Source organism: Rhineura floridana, chromosome 1, assembly GCF_030035675.1.
Source record: "Rhineura floridana isolate rRhiFlo1 chromosome 1, rRhiFlo1.hap2, whole genome shotgun sequence".
Taxonomy (NCBI): domain Eukaryota; kingdom Metazoa; phylum Chordata; class Lepidosauria; order Squamata; family Rhineuridae; genus Rhineura; species Rhineura floridana.
This window is the reverse complement of record NC_084480.1, coordinates 155,163,687-155,185,825: the sequence shown is the minus strand read 5'-3', so window position 1 is coordinate 155,185,825 and position 22,139 is coordinate 155,163,687. Positions and strand designations below refer to the sequence as shown.

The window sequence follows — 22,139 nt, the reverse complement described above, 5'->3', positions numbered from 1 at the left end:
GGGCGGTTTACAGCAATCAAAAACATTAAAACGTTATATCCTGCCCTTCCACCCAATGGGAGCCCTTAGTATCTTGCTAGAGCATCATTTCTGAAGACTTAGAGCATCATTTCTGAACACTACTGAGAACTGGTTCTCAGCTGCTGACCTGTGCACATGGACAGTTATGAAGGGGAGAATGCATATTAAGGTAGTCAGGACATTAACACTTTGAACTGAGTTGAACATACAACAAAAAGTTAAAGTCTCTCCAGAATTGATCTGATATTCCTTCTGCTGCCATCAAGTTCCCAGGCATGAGGCAGCCCCTCATAGATGAAAGCAGCCCAGAAGATGTCTCCAAAATCAAGGAGTGTCCTCAGATTTTCAGTGGTGAGGCTATCACTATCGCCCTCTCAAAGGCATTTGGGTATGGTTTGTATACGGCATATGATGAGTTACTACAACATGGCAGGCAAACCATCATTGGGCTTCCCAATAATTTACTGCATTAGAGCCATAGTAGTTTTATGGGCCTTCTTTAGTAGTGTCTCCATAAAGAGAAAACATTTTCTTGTCCTTATGATTGCAAATGTAAACCTGAAAGAATTGGGCAATGCCTAGTGCAATTTCAGAAGCTAAGTTGTTGCTGAATTTCAATAGAATTTCCTGGAATCAAGGGGCAAGGAGGGGGCTTCATTGTGCTCCAGTATAACTGCTTGGGGTATACAGTAGTAACTATACATCTACACTTTTAGATAGTTCGCAGAGGTTGCAGGATCCAGCTTACACAGAATTTTCATCATAAGGTGAAATTTTAGCTGAGGCTACTAGGGAACTTGAATGGAACGTGACACTTGTTGATTTACAGCCTAATCTGATACGTGGCTGCTCAGAAGCACATGTTGATGTGTTCGATGGGACATACTCCCGAATAAGCATGCAGCTTTTGAAGATGAAGCTGCTTGAAATATATATTTTATTCCAATGTATAATGTATGCTTGTTTTTGTCCAGTTTACCCAGCCTCCGGTCGTTGGTAGATGTTAATTATTTGCCGGTAACAGACATGAGGATTGCTCGGACCTTTTGTTTTACCAACGAAGGACAAGCTTTATATCTTAGTTCTCCCACAGAAATCCAGCGATTGAACTACAGCCAGGAGATGTTTGACACTCTGCAGGTGAGTCTGGAAGCATAGGTAAACCCAGTTTCTATGACTAGGGATGACTAAAAGTGGGCAAAACAATGGAGTTTGACAAAAATTGATTTTTCAGCTGGGTTCTGAAAGAATGCCTGAAAGCACAATTCAAAATCTATTGCAGGTTGTTAAGACCCAGTTCAGAGAGTGTGACTGAATCTTTTTCTGTGACTTCTTCATATTGCATGAGAAGATCAGGGATGGTGTGCAAGGTGCCTTCCAGGGAAATGTGTCCACTGTGACTGATCTTCTCATTGTACTACATTAAGGAATGCTAGGGTTTTCCATGAATACCGTTTGAAAACCAGTGCCATAAACACACATGGACATGTCCTAGTTACTGCAGGAAGCTGACTTGGCCCCCGTCTCACCTTCACAATCACACATTCATTGAATGCATGGCAAAGGAGGAGCAGGAGTACCCTTGCTGTCTCTGCCTCAGCATTTGGCAGAAGTTAAAAATAGGCTTCAACTGCACATGGAAAGTGCTCTGTACATGCGCTGCTGGAACCTTCCCATCCTCACCTTCTGCTGAAGGCACAGAGACGGGACAAGCAGGCGCCATTCCATTTTGTGTTCATTAAAGACATGATTACGAAGGTGAGAACAAGGTTAAGACTTGACAGCCCACAAAAACAGGGAATGGGACTTGAGACATAAACCCTGAGTAACCAGTTACCCATCATTTATGTTGTTTATTGCATTTTACGCTGTCTTTCTGCCAAGGCAGTTTACAATTCAGAATAATAACTCAAAGAAATGACACAAAATACTCTCAGGGCTACTTCAGGAGCTGATGGCAGCAGCTCCCTGGGCTGCTTTGTCTTCCCTCAGGGCATGCAGGTCTTAAGTGACCCCAGGGAAGGTGGAGGTGGGGCTGTCCCAACAGTTCTCTCAGGCCACTGATGGGCCCTTCAGAAGCTGTTGAACATTGACTTGATGGGTGATTGTTAAGTAATTGGTTAGCCACAAATTTTTATACAAATAACACTCTCTTGTGTATTGAGGCCTGACTTCCCACAGAGTCATAAGACAGTGAGGGCGTGTCCACATGTGAGCAGTATCTTGCTACAAATACCGTCCTTTGACCTTTGGATCTGGTAGAGTGGTCCACATAGCGGGCTCAATTTGGGCTGCAAAAGCCATGTTTTCCGGCCATACCAGTGGGCATTCCAGTGTGTTGGATCAATCCCAATGTGTTTGTGGCTCTGCCTTCTAATTTAATATTCCTGCTCCTTCTGTTTGTGAATGAACTGGGCATACACAAGGTTGTTAGACTGGCATGGGAGCCTTTTTAAAATTATGGACTTCCAGAGCAGTGAGAGGGAAAAAGAAGAGGGGCCACACTCTGTTGGTTATATTCTGGATACCTGGAAATCTGCACATCTTACAACTGATGTTCCAAAATGTAGAAATTTTAACTGGGGCTTGCTTGTGTGTTTTATGTTTTTGTGCAAACCTGAGGTGTTGAGATATATGGCTATACCAAAGAGAGTTAATAGTTAATACACCTGGAAAAGAAATGGAGGAGGTAGTGGGTGAGGAAGGGGGAAGAGCAGAAAGTGAGGTTTGATCAAGCCACCCAAAACACCAAAATGAATTGTCTGCAACCCTGAGTGGAACGGTTTGGAGCCTGATTTCCCCCAACTTATTAGATAAACCTGAATCTCTAGGGGGAAAGCACTGAGACTGGTGTTGTTTGAGGGTGCAGTCATGTAGACTACACAAGTTAAATGGAAATGCAAGCACACAGTATACTCTGGTGTGGACAAGCCCCAAGAGTATTGGGAATTTGGAAGAATGGGATCAGTAAGTAAAATAAATTGGAGGGCGAAGCAATCCCATTCTGTTCTGAAGTGTATTACAGTTAAAGTACCTGCCTTCTGGTATGATGTTTTGCTTAAAATGTCTTTGTTTTTGCCCAGGACACGCTTGGGGAGTTGTTCACTCCGGTGGAAACCCCTGAGGCTCAGTACAGAGGCTTTCTGAAGGGGCTGTTTGGTGGAACTGGTGGAACACTTGACAGGGAAGAGCTCTGTGAGTGATCTTTGTCTACAAAATAGAATTTAAAAAATTGATGTTCATAGCAACACATGTCAAACAGTCACCTTATTTGAAGCACTGCTGCCCCTGAGCATTAGGAATTCCAAATTATCATCTCAAAAGATGGAGCTGGTCTTCGATTCCCCCACCCCGTTCCTAGGTGTAATATGAAGCTATCCTTTTACAACTATCAATAGAGCATTTCAGTAAGAGGGTGTGAAAGAGCTCGTTGCTGCCTAAATTGAATAGATGTCTGGATGGGAAAATTGCTTCCTCTGCCTTTACAAAACAGCATCAACAAGTGAAAAATTAGCATAGAAGGCAGGGCGGGGTGGCAATGAGTCAGGAAGCATAAGAAAATACTGATTCAGTTCTGGGTTCCATTTGTAGTTGGTGAGGCTACAGCAGGAAAAGCATCTCGGAGTCTTGCACAGCATATCCCCGGATCCGGTGGGGTTGAAGGTGTGAAAGGAGCGGCAGGAGGCGCAATTGGAGATTTGGCTCGTGCACGTCTTGCTCTTGATGAGAGGGGACAGAAACTGGGAGAGCTCGACGAAAGGACAGTCAGGATGATGGCGAGTGCAGAAGCTTTCTCCAAACACGCACACGAGGTGAGTGGCAGTCCTGGGCCAGAATGAGGCTGTTCTGGAAAAGGGTTTGGGTAGAAACTATTACCACATTTAGACGTAGAGCAAGGAGATAGGTAATCAGCTTACTCTTCTGTTACTCCTTTAAAGAGAGACACTTCACAAACCAAGGCTTTATTTATGAACATGACAATGGCCACATTCACACCATACATTTATTTCACTTTAAACAGTCATGGCTTCCCCAAAGAATCCTGTGAAGGGTAGTTTGTGAAGGGTGCTGAGAGTTGTTAGAAGACTCCTATTCTCCTCACAGAGCTACAGTTCTCCAAGCAGTTTATAAATCAATCTCTCTTTCCAGGGAACTCTGGAAATTGCAGGTCTGTGAGGGGAATAGGAGTGGTTTCCCAACAAGTCTCAGTACCCTTCACAAACTACCCTTTCCAGGATTCTTTGGGGGAAGCCATGACTGTTTAAAGTAGAATAAATGGACGGTGTGAATATGGCCATATCTCTATACAGGTTGCACTTTACATATCTCCCCTAGTCACTCCAGCTAAACCTAGGTAAAATCCACACTGGAGCCCTTTATGTTTGGGCCAGGCTGTTGTGCTATTTTCCCCTTCTGCAGTTGTCTCTCACAGGGTCCCTCTCATGGCGTAAAAGGTGTGTCCTCCCTCTTTATACTGTTGCTATGTTACATTGTACTGTCTGTTATGGGATAAATAAGAAAACTGAAAGTGTATTGTAAGTCACATGTCATTTGATGTTATCAGTCTTTAGACTTTGCAACACATTGAGGTTATTAGGGACAGTTGCATGGTTAGTCCAATTTAACCTTGCAATTTAATTGCATGGTTACTAGATTTAACCTTTGGGGGGCCTGTCTGCATGCAAGTGCACCTGTGTAAAAAACACTTCACGTAAAGAGAATTGTGAGTGTACCTTTGCATCTGCACATTGAGTGACCTACGGTAAAGTATGAAGATGAGCAATACAATGTTGGGAGAAATAAATATATAAAGTTAATTTTCCCTTGGTGGCCCAACACATCCCCTTCATCAAATGAATTCAAAATCTGCCTACCAGGCACAAAAGGAGAAATATCACCACCACCCCACGGTAAAAGGTAAAGGACAATCATAAGCACCTCCCATCCTATTAAAGGATAATGTGGATTTTTTTACCACGTTAAATATTACATTTACCATTCTCTCTCCCACCCCCAAACCAAAAGGTGATTGCTTTAAATGGGTTGACATGAAGCAGAGCTTGCAAAGGTCGGCTAGTGCACGTATTTGCACTTAAAAAGGGGGGGGAATGCTGGCTCCAACTTTCTCCCAAATGAGCACTCCCATTGTAAATGCAGAAAGTTAGCAGGTTTGAATCTGTTCCTACTGATATGAGTAATAATTGTGAGTGGCAGATTCACATGAGAAACAGCTGCACAAGGGAAAATGTTATCTATGTCAAGAGAAGTCATAAAAGTTATGTAAATTACCAAGGTAACTATGGATTGGACTTGCATAATGTGGATCACAGGCCAGCAAGAAGAGAAGGGAAAGCAAAACCTTATGTGGATCCATCGCTAGTCAAACGCAACCCTCATGTTCACATTTTGCAGGGGGTGAACTAGTGAGGCTGAGAGAGACACACACACAAGGCCAGCCTTGACAGATACTTTTTTGTTCTTGTTCTTGCTATGGTTGAATTATTGGGCGTCAGAAACCTTTGGTGATCAGATCTACCTTCTGGATTTTCCATAGGAGGTGGGCCATCACTGTGGGGAATAGTTCCACCTATCGTGCGAAGGCAAGAATGTTTTTGAAGTCAAGACTAGGGACGTCATGCCCCTCCCACTCTCCAGTTCATTCTTGCCTTCGTACGAACAAGATTGGAATTTCACATAGCATTTAGCTAAGTCTCGTATTTGTTCGTGTACTTGTCTTTAAATCCTTTCTCTTTTTCTTTTTGTGTTTAGCCTCTGAGGGTTCCCTCAGGGACCACGGCTGCGGCTTTCTCACCCTTCCCTCAGAGCAATTCAATCTATTTTATTTACTTGACTGGGGCTCCCTCTGAGACCGCGGCTGCGGCTCTCTTCGTTTTGGCAGTTTCTAGCCCCCCCCCCCGCTCTGTTGTCTCCTTAGCCAGGGGGCTCCCTCAAGGACCGCGGCTGCGGTTCTCCCCTTTTGATCGCTTCTGATCGCTTCTGATCGTTGTTAACCTCTCCCCCCCCGATCGGTTGCCGCGGCTGCGGCTTATCCGATCTCAGCGGGAGCTTGCAGCTGCGGCTCCCGCCGTTAACCCTCTGCCTCAGATCGCCCTCGCTACGTGGTTTAAATTCCACTGAGGGCTTTACAGACCGCGACGGCGGCTCTCTCTGCGGTGGCTGCCATTTTTCCCCTACCTGTTTTCTCCGGGGATTTTTTGGAGCTGCTACTGCGGTTTTTGGCGAGATCGTGCTGGGCAGCCCTTCCTCCAGTTCGCCTCCGACGGCCGCCATTGCTTCTTCCCTCTCTGCCATTTTTTCCCGCTCCTTTTCCGGGCACCATTTTTTTATTATTATTATTTCAGAGTTTGAATTTCCCGCCTTTTTTGTTCCCCTTATTATCGGATACCTTCCCTGCAGGCTATCTATCCGTACGTTTGTTTATATGTGCTGCTGACAAATTTACGCACGACTGATTTACACACATTACTGTGGCTGTAATCATAGTGGCTGAATTATATTATCAAGGCTGGAGCTCCAATCCTAGTGGGCTGGATTGTATTATCAAGGCTGGAGCTTTAATCCTAGTGGCTGGATTACATTATCAAGGCTGGAGTTTTAATCCTAGTGGCTGGATTACATTATCAAGGCTGGAGCTTTAATCCTAGTGGCTGGATTACATTATCAAGGCTGGAGTTTTAATCCTAGTGGCTGGATTACATTATCAAGGCTGGAGCTTTAATCCTAGTGGCTGGATTACATTATCAAGGCTGGAGTTTTAATCCTAGTGGCTGGATTACATTATCAAGGCTGGAGCTTTAATCCTAGTGGCTGGATTACATTATCAAGGCTGGAGTTTTAATCCTAGTGGCTGGATTACATTATCAAGGCTGGAGCTTTAATCCTAGTGGCTGGATTACATTATCAAGGCTGGAGTTTTAATCCTAGTGGCTGGATTACATTATCAAGGCTGGAGCTTTAATCCTAGTGGCTGGATTACATTATCAAGGCTGGAGTTTTAATCCTAGTGGCTGGATTACATTATCAAGGCTGGAGCTTTAATCCTAGTGGCTGGATTACATTATCAAGGCTGGAGCTTTAATATCAGTGGCTGACTTGTATTAAATCTGATTTATATTATATATCCTGCCCCCTATGGGGCCGTGAACAAGCCAAAAACCCAGCCTACAGCACTAATCTGAGTGTGCCAATTCTAAACGGCCTATATTATATTAACGCTGATACCTCTGTGCATTCTGCCCCCTCTGTGGCAGTGCATTTCGCCATCTGCCAGTGTATCCTACCCCCTCCGTGGTAGTATACTGTGCCAGTTCGGGTCTTTACATCCTGCCCCCTCCGTGGCAGTGTACTGCACCCAGGTTTATATAAGATGGCAGAACAGCCAGGCATGTCACCATCAACACACATGGTGCCAGATCAGCCAGACATGCCACAATCAGCCAAGCCACAACATACTAACACGTCTAAGACCAGACATGCCAAAGCACTGGCTAAGACAAAACATCTTTCCAGCCATAGTAAACCAAAGCGCCCTCGTTATGTCTCTGTGCCAACAACCACCACAGCACAGACACACATAAGTGATATTTTCCATTCTCCTGCTATTGCCTCTGACGAGGAAGAGTTTGTTGGCTTTCCCCCTCACGGCTCGCCTAACGAACCTACCTCTGGCTTACCGCCTCAGACATCTGTTCCAATAGCTCACCAGGCACATACATCTCACACATCTGGTCTGCAGCTGCCTCCTGATTTCCTCTCCCAACTCCAAGCCATGCTGGCTTATTTCACACGAATGCAGTCACTACCACAGGTTCCTGCCATACCCTCACTCAACATGGACCAACGTGCGTTCCATGCTGCTCATCCTTCCTGCTCACCACATCCCTTTGATGTAGCCAGAGGCAGATGTACGGACGAAGCCTCGTATGCGGAGGAGTTAACTTTCACTGACCATGTTGAAGGAGACGACTGGAGCGACTACTCAGATCATGAGAAGGATACATCGTATCGCTTGTTCAATACCTCAGATTACCAACTGCTCGCATGTAGGGTACTTCATACCCTTGGTCTCCAGACTGCACCTTCAACTTCGTCCGCTCCAGCTATCAAAGGGGCCAAGGTCCTCAAATCCCCTGCACCTACTGAACACTACATCCCGGTGCCGGACCCAATTGCCAAATTAGCCTCCGAAGAATGGGCCCACCTACTCAAAGCTCGACGCTTCAAGAACATGGCTGACAGACTTTACGCCCTAGCCCCAGACTTCGCCACCAAGTTAGATGTCCCTGGCATAGATGAACCGATCGCTCGCCTCGTTTCACGATCTCTCTTGCCCAGGGAAGGGGAATCCCACCTAAAAGATATTACTGAGCGTCGAATAGACTTCGCCCTCCGCAAGAACCACGAGGCCACTGCTCTCGCCATGCGTGCCTCCGCTTCAGCCTCCATCTTCTCCAGAGCATCTATGATGTGGATGGATGAACTTCTAGAGGATGATAACCCTGATCCTGTCGCCTTCAAAAGAACACTATTGAAATTACGTAAGACAGCAGCCTTTGTGGCCGATGCCACTTTGGATGCCACCCAATTAGGGGCACGAGCCATGATGACTCAAATAGTCGCTCGTCGCACCCTCTGGCTTCGCCACTGGCAAGCTGATTCAGCGGCCAGATTGAACCTGTCCAAGGCTCCTTACTCCGGATCTCTACTCTTCGGCGAGGAAGCTCTAAAGGCAGTTCTGGTTGATCCAAAAGACGCCCACAAACCGGTTCTAGCCACAGTCAAGAACTTCGACCACAGGCCCTTCAGGCGATTTCCCTCCTTTCGTTCTAACCAGCCCTTTCGAGGAACGCGGCCAGGAGGACGAGGCCGCGATTTCAGACCCTATGACTCCAACGCATTCAGGGACTCCTGGAACCGACGCTTCCAGGGCAGAGGTCAGTACCAAGGGCGCAGGGGCAACTCATCGTCCTCATATAGGGGAGGTCCTCGCCTACACAAGTAGTATTAACGCCCTCCCCATAGGTGGCAGATTACTTAATTTTGGAGATCGATGGCTACGCCTTACTACGGTCTCCTGGATCAGGGACCTCTTCACTTATGGCTATACCATAGAGTTCTGGGCAACCCCATCAGACAGATTCCACCCGTCTCCTTGCCCAAGGGCACCAGCCAGGCACAACATCATGCAGACAGCTATACATCACCTCTTGGACATAGCGGCAAAAGAGCCAGTTCCCACAACTGAGAGATCGGAAGGGGTGTACTCCCTCCTATTTGCTGTGCCAAAACGAGATTTATCTTGGAGGGCGGTATTGGATCTCAAGTTTGTCAACCGTTTTGTAACATACCGCAGGTTCAAAATGGAATCTCTCCATTCCATTACCGAGAGTCTGCATGAAGGAGACTTCCTGGCTTCTATCGACCTTAAGGAAGCATATCTCCATGTGCCCATTTGCATAGCCCACAGAAAGTTTCTTCGGTTTGCCTTTGGCCACCAACATTTTCAATATAGAGCGATGCCATTTGGCCTCTCCTCTGCTCCAAGAGTATTTTCCAAGGTGCTACTCATCCTAGTGGCTTACCTTCGGACCCAAGGGGTTCATATCTACCCATATTTGGATGATCTGCTCATACGGGCCAAGTCTGAAGAGCTGGCTCATCATCATTTAATGATCACCCTCAATGTTTTGCAGACCTACGGCTGGCTTGTCAACTTCGACAAAAGCCATCTCCAACCAACCCAACGCCTACTACATCTTGGGGCAATGTTGGACACCATGCAGGCAATGGTCTTCCTGGCTCCAGATCGCATCACTGCCATCACAAGCATCGCAAGGTCCCTGATGCAACAAACATCCGCAGACGTCATGCTTCTCGCCAGAGCGCTCGGGATGTTTATCTCCACGATCCACATTGTGCCCTGGGCTCGAGCCCACACTCGGCCCCTTCAGTGGACTCTGTTGCCTTTTCAAAAAGACATTGCCAGCTCCAACCATCGCAAAGTTCATTTGAGCCCCACTCTGCGACTCTCCTTCCGCTGGTGGACCAAGATTCCACACCTATCCAAGGGCACGTCGTTCAGAGAACCCTGCAGAACCGTCGTAACCACAGACGCCAGCCTCACAGGTTGGGGAGCCCACTGCAACTCCCAGTACGTTCAGGGGGTTTGGTCCAACGCAGAGCAATCTCAAAGCATCAACTGGCTGGAACTAAAGGCTGTCCACTTAGCTCTATGTCATTTTCAGTCTCTGTTCCCTTTGCATCATGTGCTCATTCGAACAGACAACACGTGTGTAAAATCACATTTGAACAGACAGGGGGGCACCAGGTCTCGTCCTCTGCAAGACTTAGCCTCCCTCATCTTTGTCTGGGCAGAACAACATCTACAATCCCTGAAAGCAGAACATCTCAGAGGGATTTGGAATGTAACAGCAGACTGGCTCAGCAGACAACAGGTCTTTCCGGGAGAATGGAAACTTCATCCAGCTATTTTCCATCGTCTCCAGTGTCGGTTCGGCGCCCTCTCAGTCGACCTGTTTGCTTCCAGTCACAATTGCCAGCTTTCAAGGTACTTTGCCTGATACCTGGACTCAACAGCAGAAGCAGTGGATGCTCTGACAACACCGTGGCCAGACGGTCTATTGTACGCCTTTCCTCCCATACCATTGTTAGCCAAAACCTTGAGGAAGGCGCAAACCGAAAGGGCACAGCTGGTTCTGATAGCACCATTTTGGCCACGCCGACCGTGGTTTTCAGATCTTCTGGCAATGTCAATGATGGATCCTTGGACACTTCCAGTAACGCCAGACCTCCTCTCCCAGGTTCCAGTACTGCACCAGGACCCTACTTGGCTCAACCTAACAGCGTGGCGTTTGAACGGAGACATTTAAGGTCAGCTGGACTGTCTGACGCTGTGATTGATATTATTTCGGCCTCGAGAAGACCATCTACCACTCGCATTTATCAACATACCTGGGTGGCTTTCTCCAAGTGGTGTCAGTCCCACCACCACGATCCATCCCAGGCCAATGTGCACCAGGTGCTCCAATTTCTCCATAGTGGCTTTATGATGGGACTTCGACCCAACACTCTACGTCGACATGCGTCTACTCTGTCATCCATTATCTCAGTGTCCTCTCCTAGAGATCATATTTCCTCACATCCGTTCATCAAACGTTTTTTGAGGGGAGTCGCCCTACGCTCTCCGGCTGTTGTCCATCGGTTTCCCTCATGGAGTTTGCCTAAAGTTCTGCAGGCTTTGCAACGCCCTCCATTTGAACCCATCAGGACTGTGCCCCTACGTATACTGTCCTTCAAGGTTCTGTTTCTGATCGCAATCACATCTGCCAAACGCGTTTCGGAGTTGGGCGCACTGTCTTCTGCTCGACACCTTTGTGTCTTCCATAAGGACTCTGTTGTGCTGAAGACTGACCCTTCCTTTCGTCCCAAGGTCGATTCAGTTTTTCATTGCAACCAGGACATTGTTTTGCCTTCCTTTTGCCCGAATCCTACCCATCCTCTTGAAAAGGCTTGGCATTCGTTAGATGTCCGGAGGGCTCTCAAGACCTACCTGTCTAGGACCCAAGAGATTCGACGAACGGAGTCTCTGTTTGTATCCTTTCATCCAGGGTCTATGGGGCATAAAGTTTCCAATCCTACTTTATCCCGTTGGTTAAGGGCATGTATTACTTTAGCATATGAGTCTCTGAAGCTGTCAGTTCCAGCTAGCATAACGGCTCATTCTACCAGGTCAGCTGCCACTTCGGCTGCTTTTGCCACTAATGCTCCTGTTGCCGATATTTGTAGGGCCGCAGTCTGGTCTACTCCACACTCGTTTATAAGGCATTATAAAATTGATCGCTATGCCTCTGCTGATGCATCTTTTGGCAGACGAGTGTTGCAACAGGTTCTTAATGAGGATTAACATGTGGGTGGTCCCTCCCTATATGGGTTGCTTTGGTACATCCCCCAGTGATGGCCCACCTCCTATGGAAAATGTACCATTGGTCTCACCTGAAAGGTGATTTTCATAGGAGGGGGCCATCACGACCCTCCCAGTTGGAGGATGACTAGACATTTTATCAATGGGTTACATGTCATTGTTACGCTATTATATTTAAATGTAAGAGTGAAGTCAAGACTTTTACCTCTGTTATGTTATGTAGTTATGTTAGAGTCATGTTGTTATGCATGTGACTATTATGTTATTTTCCTGGCGGGCCTGTTGGCCTTGTTCTTGTATTTTTAGATATCTCTTTTTAGACTCGCTACGAATGAACTGGAGAGTGGGAGGGGCATGACGTCCCTAGTCTTGACTTCAAAAACATTCTTGCCTTCGCACGATAGGTGGAACTATTCCCCACAGTGATGGCCCCCTCCTATGAAAATCACCTTTCAGGTGAGACCAATGGTACATTTTGCTGTAGTGCCAGGCACTGGTTTTCTAGTGTGACCTGTGTAAACATGACCCATTGTGAAAACATCCAGAGGGGTAGTCATGGCCTGCTGCAGTACAAAAAAAGTCTTCCAGTGTCTTAAAGTCTGACAAATGTATTGTGGCGTTGACCTTAATATCCCAGAGCTCAGATAGTTCATCAGACACATGTAGTATGTGTGATGTTCAACAAGCCTTTTAAGTTGAGACCTATCCCAGTCTGCGTCTTTGTTATATTTTTAAAAAACAGTGGTTTTTTTAACCTTTTTAAAAATCTTTTAAAAAAATGTTTTTAAAGTTGTTTTGATTTGGTGTATTTTAAGGTCTGTTTTTATGATGTTTTTATGATGTTTTCAGTGCTTTTGTTTGCCGCCCTGGGCTCCTGCTGGAAGATTGGGATATAAATCAAATAATAAATAAATAAATAGATAGTATTCATCTCAGAAGAATGTATTAGTAATGTGAATAAAAAATAAAATGTAATCAGAGGCTAAATGGCCATGAAATGAAAAACTATAGTCTCTGTAATTCTTGTATAACTTTACTGTGCCTTCCCCCAGTGGTGCTGGATTCCAACTTCTGTCAGCCCCAGCTAGCACAACCAGTAGTCAGGAATTATGGGAGGTGTAGTCTAGGAACATCTAGGGGACCGCAGAGTCCTTATCCCTTCACTGTGACCACTCAAAACAGCAGCAATATATTGTGAAAAATTAAGTCTGGCTTCTCTCCATTGAGATGGCCCCAAACAGCCCACCAAAGTAAAAATAGATGAGAAACAGGAATTATAGATAAAATACAAAAAATGAGGCAGAGAAGCAAAGAGCTGCAATGCTTTCTATAATAAACAAATGAAGTGCCCCAAATCCACACCTCTGGTGGATGGTGCCTAGACAAAAATGTTTGCAGGTTGTCCCAGTCAGTGCCTTCTTATTCACTCCTGCCCAAGAAAAATGACAATTCACACACGGAATCACCCTTGGAAGGTGAGATGGGGTAATTCTTTCCTGCTGGGCAAGCCTGTCCCTTTGAGGTGATGCTTGTGATGTACCAGCAAGGGTGCAGTTGTCCAGGGTCTCAGGGAGTCTTAGACCCCTTACATTTTGGGGAGTGGGGTCCCAGCAGGGTCCATATGTCTCCAGCATCGTACAAGCCAATCAGCATGAAAGGGGAATGTACTGGCCACTGAGAAGAGTCTTTGAACATGCTTCCTTGTCCTTTCCTGCTGATTGGAGTCAATCAGAGTAAACGGAGGCGAGTCAGCCACTGAGAAGACTCTTTTCAGTAGCTAACACTCTCCCCTTTCATGCTGATTGGCTCCTAGGGACATCTGTTATTGTGGGAGGAGGCATTAACAAGGATCTCGTTCTCAACCCAGCAGTAAAAAAGGGGGGAGGAGCCGTGGCTGTGACTATCATGAAGTGACCCTGTACCTTTGAATTTGCCACTCCACTACTGTGTGCCAGGGAAGATTCCTGGCATGGAATACTTAAAAGTCACAGGCACTACAGGGGTAGCATGTTCTCCACACACTATTATGTATCTTCTAGGAAAGTATCTCTCACCTAGAAACCAGTCTGGTAGCTGTCATGCTGGCCATGCCTGATGCTTGCCTCCTTTCAGTTTCCTAGCTGCCAAATGGAACACCTATTGGGGCGAGGGATAAGAGGCTGTGCTCCAAAATGCTGGAGCGCACATCTTTTTTATTTTTCATTTCTCTGTCTCTTGAATAATCTTATTTTCTACTCCTATAGGTAATGGTGAAATACAAGGACAAAAAGTGGTATCAGTTTTGACTTCTAATCGTGAAGCTACACTTCAGTGTCCTGAGAAATTGAGTCAAAGGACCTTGAGGCCTTATTCTCAAAATTCAACTATTGGACAGAAGCAGCTCCTTGGAACCCTTTTGCTTTCACTACACCAGATAGTCAAGGGGAAAAAACACCTTTTTCAGAGACCTATGCGTGATGGGTCTTTGAAGGCAGTCTCCACTGAGTGTTTTTTTCCCCCCCAAATGAACAGTCATCTTTATCAGGTAATAATTTCACTGGGTTTAGGGTATGAACTCCAGGGAGGACTGTTGATAGTTTAAGATGTCTGTACAAACTAGATTGTTTATGCATTTAAACTTAAACTTTGCATGATGAATTGACTTCTTATACAACAAAGACAAAAGCAAAGCATGCTGTGATTGAGGATAATGGATTTATTTCAAAGTTCCACAAAAATGACAAAACTTTCTTTTTAAAGCAAGAAGTCAGTACATTTCAAGCATGTTGCTCTCAACAAACAATGGCCTGCATTTCTCTCATTTGACATTCATTTTCTGTAGACAACCTTAGTTTGAAAACACTTGTGCATTTCATTAGTAGAAAAATAAAGATTAAACTTCTGTAGCCAAATTATGGTGCTTTATTTATGTGATAGTCCAGAGTTAGTCAAAGAACAAGTTGGCATCATGTAGCCATAACAAAGGTTAACCTTTGTTGGGATTTTGGAATTACAGCAGACTTTATAAATACTAGTTGCTTTGTTTTTCGGTATTAGTAGGAAAATATAGCTAGTAAGTAGGTTGGATCAAGAAATTAACCCCAAATCAGTTTTAACATTGTTGCGAGCCACAAGAATGCCCACCACAGTGGAAGGATAATAGCCCAATAAAGGGGAGGTCAGAAGTACCTGGTTGCAAAGGCATCTTTGAGGGAGTCCAAGATGGGGATTCATGACCATGGATCATGCTCCTGTAGTTGAAGCCAAACATCCAGGTTGTCTCAGCATGGGCCTGAAGCAACTGGATGAGTTTTAATAGCAGGGCCAGGTAGTCATTGACTGGAGACCCACTGAGTGCTGCCTCTTGGCTAGTTAAAGGTCCAGAGCCTTCTGCTCCTGCCTCATTTGGGGTAAGGGGGTTCCAGTTGTAGGGGTGTCTCCTCAGGGCTGTCGTGATCCCCGAAGGAGTCTGTGGACCAGCCATCAGAGTCCAGTGGCAGGGGTGTCTCCTTGGAGCTTAGGGAAGGCATCAGTGTCCATGGACCCACATGGAATGGACCAAGGAGTGGATCCCTTTCTTTTTTAGAGCTGCAATTGTCTTCCTCTCAGGAGTCCTGGTCCAGGGGCCAAACAAATATCCCCATAGTCTTGCAAGAAAAAGGTATATGACTTGCAGCGCTTTAGGTAACAACATACTGACTAAACAGAAATCAAGAGATCAATCATTATGCCAGGCATGGGAAGCTGGCATCTCAAAATATTGACCTTCCCTCACTCAGTGTGATGGGTGCAATAGGTACAAGTTCAGCAAGTGGTGTGGCAAATGTATAGTATGCTATAGTCATTTCATAGAAGAAAAGATGAACGCTTCTCTTGGTAGAAAGCTATCAAGAAGGCTGCCTATTATTTTACTCTTACTATTTCAATTTCTTATCTGTCCTTCACCACAAGGTCCCTGCAGGTTACAGCAGTTTAAAAATACAATATTCAAAATCAGTTTAATATGAATCACAGTCAGGAGACTAAGATGGGTCATTCAAAAATCAATGGTGTCATAGGCCAAGGTACAGATGCTTTCTCCAGCACATGCTGGAACCTGTACAGTACAGGTACCAGACACACCTCTGTGGGGAGGGAGTTCCACAAATTAGGGCTGCTACAGAGCATGCCCTCTCCTGGGCTGCCACCCCCTGTACATCTGAGGGTAGAGGAACTAAGTCGGGCAGCCTGATAGGACCATGTGCTACTGGTCCTGAACGCATTGCCCTGGCTGCCAGCACCCTGAGCATCTTTGGAGGAAGGTGCGGGCTATACATTTAATAAATAATGCCGAGTCAAAGTCAAGGTGTTAGCACTAGCATATAAAGCCCTAAATGCCTTGGGACCCAAGCACAAGAGTGCCTTCCCCAGTATCAACTACACTGGACCTTACAGTCTGTGGTGGTACACGAAATGGATTCATAGCCTAGTCCAGCCTTTCCCAACCAGTGTGCCTCCAGATGTTGTTGGACCACAATTCCCGCCTTTCCTGGCCATTGGCAATGCTGGCTGAGGCTGATGGGAGTTGTGGTCCAACAACATCTGAAGGCACACTGGTTGGGAAAGGCTGCCCTAGTTCCTACGTGGCGCAAACAGCCATTTTGACCTATCACCCCTCCCCATGACCAAGGTACCACTTCCTCTGTGCTGCTAGAGTCTAGCCTGACAGAGAAGCTTTTAATCACATCAGCAGGGAGTGAGGAGAAAGGCAGCCATTTAGAGGGGCTTGTATTAGTTTATTCATCCATTCCGTTTATGTCCTGCCCTTCCTCCTCAAGGACCCCAGGGTGGCACAGATTGTTTTAGTTTCTCAGTAAGGCCTTTTTTCCTCTTAAATCCACTGGAGGGAATTTTTATGTCTTTACTGTCCACTTTGTATCTGGCCCTGCACACAGTTGGAATTTTGTCCTCAGCAAGATGACCGCATTTCTGGCTGAAAGAGTTTTGAACATATGCTAGACAGAGAAAGTGGTGCCTTGGCAGGTCCCGCCTGTGTTGCTAGGTAGACTGAGCCTGGCAAGTAGGAACTCAGCAGGATCCAGCGACACTTTCCCTCCACCACTGCCTCCTGCACAGTTCATGAAAGCAACAGCCGTTCCACTTATGCATCCTAAAAGCGCTACCCCTACCTCCTCCAAGGAACCTGAACGAGCACAGACTGGGTCACAGCCCTGGGCCCATTCAGCCCTCCCTCTCAGAGTCCCATCCTGAAAACAAATCCAGCTAGGGACCCGTAGACACAGAACCATAACATGTGTGGCTAAAGGCAACTTTTATTGAATAGCCCTTAGGATGGAGTAGATCCTGACAGGCATATGTGCACAGTTGCCAACCACATACCCCAGCAGGGCTTCTGTACCTCAGACAGTGCCTCCAAAGGCAGCAGGATAGCATGTACAATGTAGAACCAACCCCAAGTTGGGTACACTTTCACCTATTGCATAAGGGTCTATCCTGCAGCTTGCCAGGGACCAGAAATCTCCCTGAAACAAGTAGGTAAGTAACCTCACAGAGAATGTCTCTTGTCTCCTGGTCCATGTTGTGCCCTCCTACTCTGGAAAGAATAAGATGTGGAACGATCTTGTACCTGTGAGACACAGAAAGAAAGAACAAGTGATAGGCATAAGCTAAAGTACACAGTTTTGACCCTGCATCCAGTCTGTATGCAAATCAATGGAGCATGAGGCTTCTTCATTGTAATTAAGTGCTTGTTTTGGCCTGGGGGGGGGTGATCTGAGGGAGCAATTTAAATGGTTCCATTTTTCGCTTGCAATATATTACACTGCAAGCCTACTGTATGCAACTCTTTCACTACAGCCCTTCTACCTGCAATAGGGGTATAACAGTGACTTGCACTGCAGGGTTGTTGTATTCTAGTTTGTAGTTTTTATCTGTAAGCCGCCCTGAGTTCCAGCTTTGGAAAAAGGGCGGGGTAAAAATAAAGATGCATTCATTCATTCTACAACAACCCTGTTATGTGGGGCTAAAAGCAATGGCTAACATTGCAGCACTATTGTAAGCTACCCTCTCAGCTTCAGCTGCAGCCCAACCCCCAACCTGCAATAGGGACCCATTAACTCTGGACATCACTGCAGGATAGTTGTAAATCACTTACAACCTGATCTGCAGTATTCAATGTGAACCACACTGCAGGCCTGTCATAAGTGATGAATTGCATTTGCTTTGGAATTTGCATTAGCAGGGTTGCTTTTAAAAATGCTTCACACTAAATAAGAACCAAATTAGAAAGAGAAGGAGCTCTCTCTTCATTAAAATCCTGTTTACGGGCAGTTCTCATTTCTGTCCCTGAGGGCATTTGAAAATAGCTTCTCAGTGTGAACCAAGAGAAGCTATTCCTCACTCCCACCTGGTATGTCTTTCCCCTTCCTCTCAGCCGCTCAACATTCTGGACTGGTTGTTTTTATTATCCCCTTAAGGGGTTTTTTTGGGGGGGGGAGGTGGCATTCTCTGAATCTTGGGGTAACTACAAAAGTATCTTGTGTATGGTCAGTGTGGTTTTGGGCGTGAGCAGTGGGAAGCTGAAAGACATATCAGGTTATAAAATGTCTATTCCTCTAGGCACACTGCATACCTGCAGAAACCAATTTGGAGTCTGCCACATTCTATTGGTGTGGCACTGCATTAGCCATACTTTGTGGTATCCTGTGTGAATTTCTGCACATGAAATAATAGAGCAGCAGATATATTCCTTTCAGCTCAAACCTGCATGAAAAGGAATATTGGTTCTTACCTGTGGTATGACATCCTTGACTTGAGTTGCTCCTCCCACGTGTCCCATGCGGCAGGACTATGCGAAGCAGGCTTGTGGCATGCCTTCTGTGGGAGAGAGAGAAGACCTCTTTGCAATCTTTGGACATACAGCAATCAGGCCAACTTGATAGAAAAAAAAACAGTAACAGGTAGGATGTCTTGTTTAATAAGCAAGAGAATGACTAACAAACAGCTGAGAAGACCCAGGGCAGGTAAGATAGCCTCCTACTATTGCAGAAAATGACTTTTTCTGACAGCGGAGGAGGATTTTTCTCAATTGGGATGTACAAAAGCTACCTAAAATCTCAAGGAGGGCCATCTGCTGTGCAAATTTAAAGTTTTGACTACCTATTGAAGCACCATCCTGCTAGAAGCTGCTTCGGCTGAAACGTAAGTGTGCAGCTTGGAAGGGTATACAAAGGAGAATGCTAAGCCCATGTTGCCATTTTATGTAATTCAGGCAAAGGATATCAGCATGAAAAGCTGCAGAGGCTGCAGCATTCCTAATGGAGTAGGCCATGTGCTCTTGGAAAGGATGGTAGGTTGAATTCAGAGTTTGATTGTTCAGCTGGCTGTTTCAAGAGACATGGATAGGCTCACATCCACCACCATCAGTCCACACCAGCCTACCTGAGGAATATCCCATTTTCCTTTAACACCATTTCCCCTCTTTTCTCTCCCCCCTCCCCCAACTACTGTATCTACATACTGAGGCTCAACCATAGATCAAAACCATGTCAGAATCTCCTGAGCCAGCTCAGGTCCATGTGGCCCTACGTGTCCTGGGCAGCAGGCGGAGTCAATAAATATTTCCCTTTGCTGCACAGCCCATAATAGTGCTTTCCCAAGTGCAATGCCAGAGCATAGTGGATGGGTCATTGGGCTTTGAATGAGTGGCAAGGAGTCCAAACCTTTGGGTGCTCTTTCTTCAGTATGCTGGTTTGGCCTACTAGTAGGAGACCTCTTTAGCTCTCCAACCACCAAGTTTGTATCTCTGCTGCTACAGAGGTAATGAAATCTGACACAGAGGTCATGCCAACTCCAAATACTTTCACGGTTGCATTAATTGTACAATCTTACAAACTATACGGAACTTTCCTTTTTATTTGCTGAGAAAGATTTGTAGACTGCTTAATCACAAACATTCTAAGCAATATACATAATACTTTATTGATAAAACACAGTTAAAATCCACAAAACTGTTAAAAATATACATAGAATAAGTTGGTATCAATAAAACAAAGATTAAAAATCAGTAAAACATTTTAAAAGAAATGGGTAACGAAGTTATATGTCTGGGTACACTTGCTGAAATAAAAAAAACCAGGCAGGCATCTAAAACAATATACCAAGAGGCCCTGCCTGTTTTCCCTGCCAAGGCACAGTGCTATTTTTTTTTTCAAGTAAGGCTCAGAGAAAGAAAGTGATAATAAATATCTTTATTATTTACATTATGATGAATAAAGTATCTTAGCATAGTTTAGAAAGCAAACAATGCATTGGTTAAAAAGCTAGCAGAAACCCCTCAACAGAAGCAGAATCACAATGCTACCTGCTGTCTGATATGAAAAGACAGAAGAGAAAATACATTTTCTTACAGTAAGTATAGGAAGTAAATATTACAGAAATAGAGATAGCAGACTTTCAGCCCAAAGAAACAAATACAACAAGATCATCATATTATTTTAGATCAAGGGACCCCCACGGAGCTAGCAATGGGCTATTTTTACATTTACTGCCTGGAAATCTTGTATGCTTTGGCAATGATGTATTGCACCCTCCTACTGTGCATATGGTGTAATCCGTGATGGGGGTCACATGGACATATGCCTGATTCCCCGGATAATTTCATTCTTTTTAAGATGCAAGTGGCAGAGCTTGGAAAAGTTACTTTTTTGAACTACAACTCCCATCAGCCCTAGCCATCATGGCCACTGGACTGGGCTGATGGGAGTTGTAGTTCAAAAAAGTAACTTTTCCAAGCTCTGTATCACAGAAATCTGAGATATAGCTGCTTTGCATCATACCTTCAGTTGTGTGCATTGTGAATTGACACTGTCAATTGACATAATAAGCATAAATTTCTAAAACAGAAATTTCCCCAAGCTGTAATGCATCTGAAAAAGCCGGTTTAAAAAGCTGGAAATGTTTCTGACAAGTTAGTTAAGAAATAGTGAATTGCTAGGCCTTAAAATAATTATTTTTTTTCACAGGAATTAATTTAAATACTTTAAGCATTTCATTGTGATTTCTAGTTATGCAGTGTGGCCTCTTAAATGTTCACTGAGGTTAGTTCATTTAGAACAGCCTTCCCCAACCTGGCACCCTTCATATGTTTTGGCCTATAACTTCTGTCAGCTTCAGCACAGCACAGCAGTGTAGTCCAAATCATTGGGAGAGCACCAGGTTGGGGAAGGGTGATTTAGAGTTTAAGATTCATATGAGAAATCAACTGCAGTATTGCCATTTAAAAAAAAGAAATGTGTCCAGCTGTCCGAGCTGTTGGATCTTGCTGCAGGTCTCAGTAGGCCATTATACAGTACAAACATCTATTTCATATTCACAGCTCCAGCTCTTGCAGGTCTCCCCAGCTAGGCCCAACTTTGACCTTTACTGTGAGCTTCACTGAGAGTTTTATGGCATTTTCCATTTCATGTTTAACAATCTGTGCCACCTAAAAGACAACACAGAAGAATCAGTGTCAGAATAAGAAAGAAAGGGCCACAAAGTTTAGTTCAGTCAGACATGTTGAATTTCCAACAGGTAACAAATCTGGAGAAGCCTCCAAAGTGGGTTAGAATTAATATAGTCAGAGAAGCTGAATACATCTTTATGGGAGCCAAAACTCTCAGCAAAGATTCCCAATATGTCAATCCAATTCATGCCCCCCTTTCAACAAGTGTGGCATCATACTCCCACAGTTTCTAGAAGTTCCATGAATGATAGCTCTGACTTTTGCATGTTTCAGCACAGTAAAAAGCCAATTCACACCTCGTGGTTCACGGATGCAAACATTAACATCTGTGTAAAGTGAGATGTACACTTAAACATGGGGAGATACTATATTAGGGCTCAGCATCAACTCTGAATAGCACACATTTTCCCATCGTACTTTTATGGTGTTTACTGTAGCCAACGCTTGTGAACGAATCCACCAGCCGCATTATAAGAGTGATGCATTCCCAAGTTTTCAGAAGAACTGAATCATCATACCTGAATCAGGCTGTCCTCCGCAACCTCATAGAGAAGTTCATCGTGCAGTTGGAGTATGAAGAATCCTCCACGTCTGGGATATACCATCTGCCTTTTTTCGACCCTCTCTGGTTTTCCTTGACAGAATAAAACAAACCTTAAAAACCTTTATTAG

The 22,139-nt window shown here is 45.1% G+C and overlaps 2 protein-coding genes across 5 annotated transcripts in view; one reads left to right on the top strand and one right to left on the bottom strand.

The window, feature by feature from the left end:
• The window catches only part of STXBP5L (syntaxin binding protein 5L), a 165,681-nt gene extending 150,821 nt beyond the window's left edge, over positions 1-14,860 (top strand). For both annotated transcript variants that reach the window (XM_061638424.1, XM_061638413.1), the window contains 4 exons: positions 996-1,161; positions 3,105-3,216; positions 3,613-3,833; positions 14,227-14,860. In XM_061638424.1, coding sequence (XP_061494408.1) covers positions 996-1,161; positions 3,105-3,216; positions 3,613-3,833; positions 14,227-14,268 — 541 coding nt within the window. In that variant the 3' untranslated portion in view covers positions 14,269-14,860. The remainder of the gene's footprint in view (positions 1-995; positions 1,162-3,104; positions 3,217-3,612; positions 3,834-14,226) is intronic.
• Positions 14,861-20,006: 5,146 nt separating this feature from the next.
• POLQ (DNA polymerase theta) overlaps positions 20,007-22,139 on the bottom strand; it is a 98,732-nt gene continuing 96,599 nt past the window's right edge. For all 3 annotated transcript variants that reach the window (XM_061638353.1, XM_061638371.1, XM_061638363.1), the window contains 2 exons: positions 21,986-22,101; positions 20,007-21,446 (listed from right to left, as the gene is read on the bottom strand). In XM_061638353.1, coding sequence (XP_061494337.1) covers positions 21,333-21,446; positions 21,986-22,101 — 230 coding nt within the window. In that variant the 3' untranslated portion in view covers positions 20,007-21,332. The remainder of the gene's footprint in view (positions 21,447-21,985; positions 22,102-22,139) is intronic.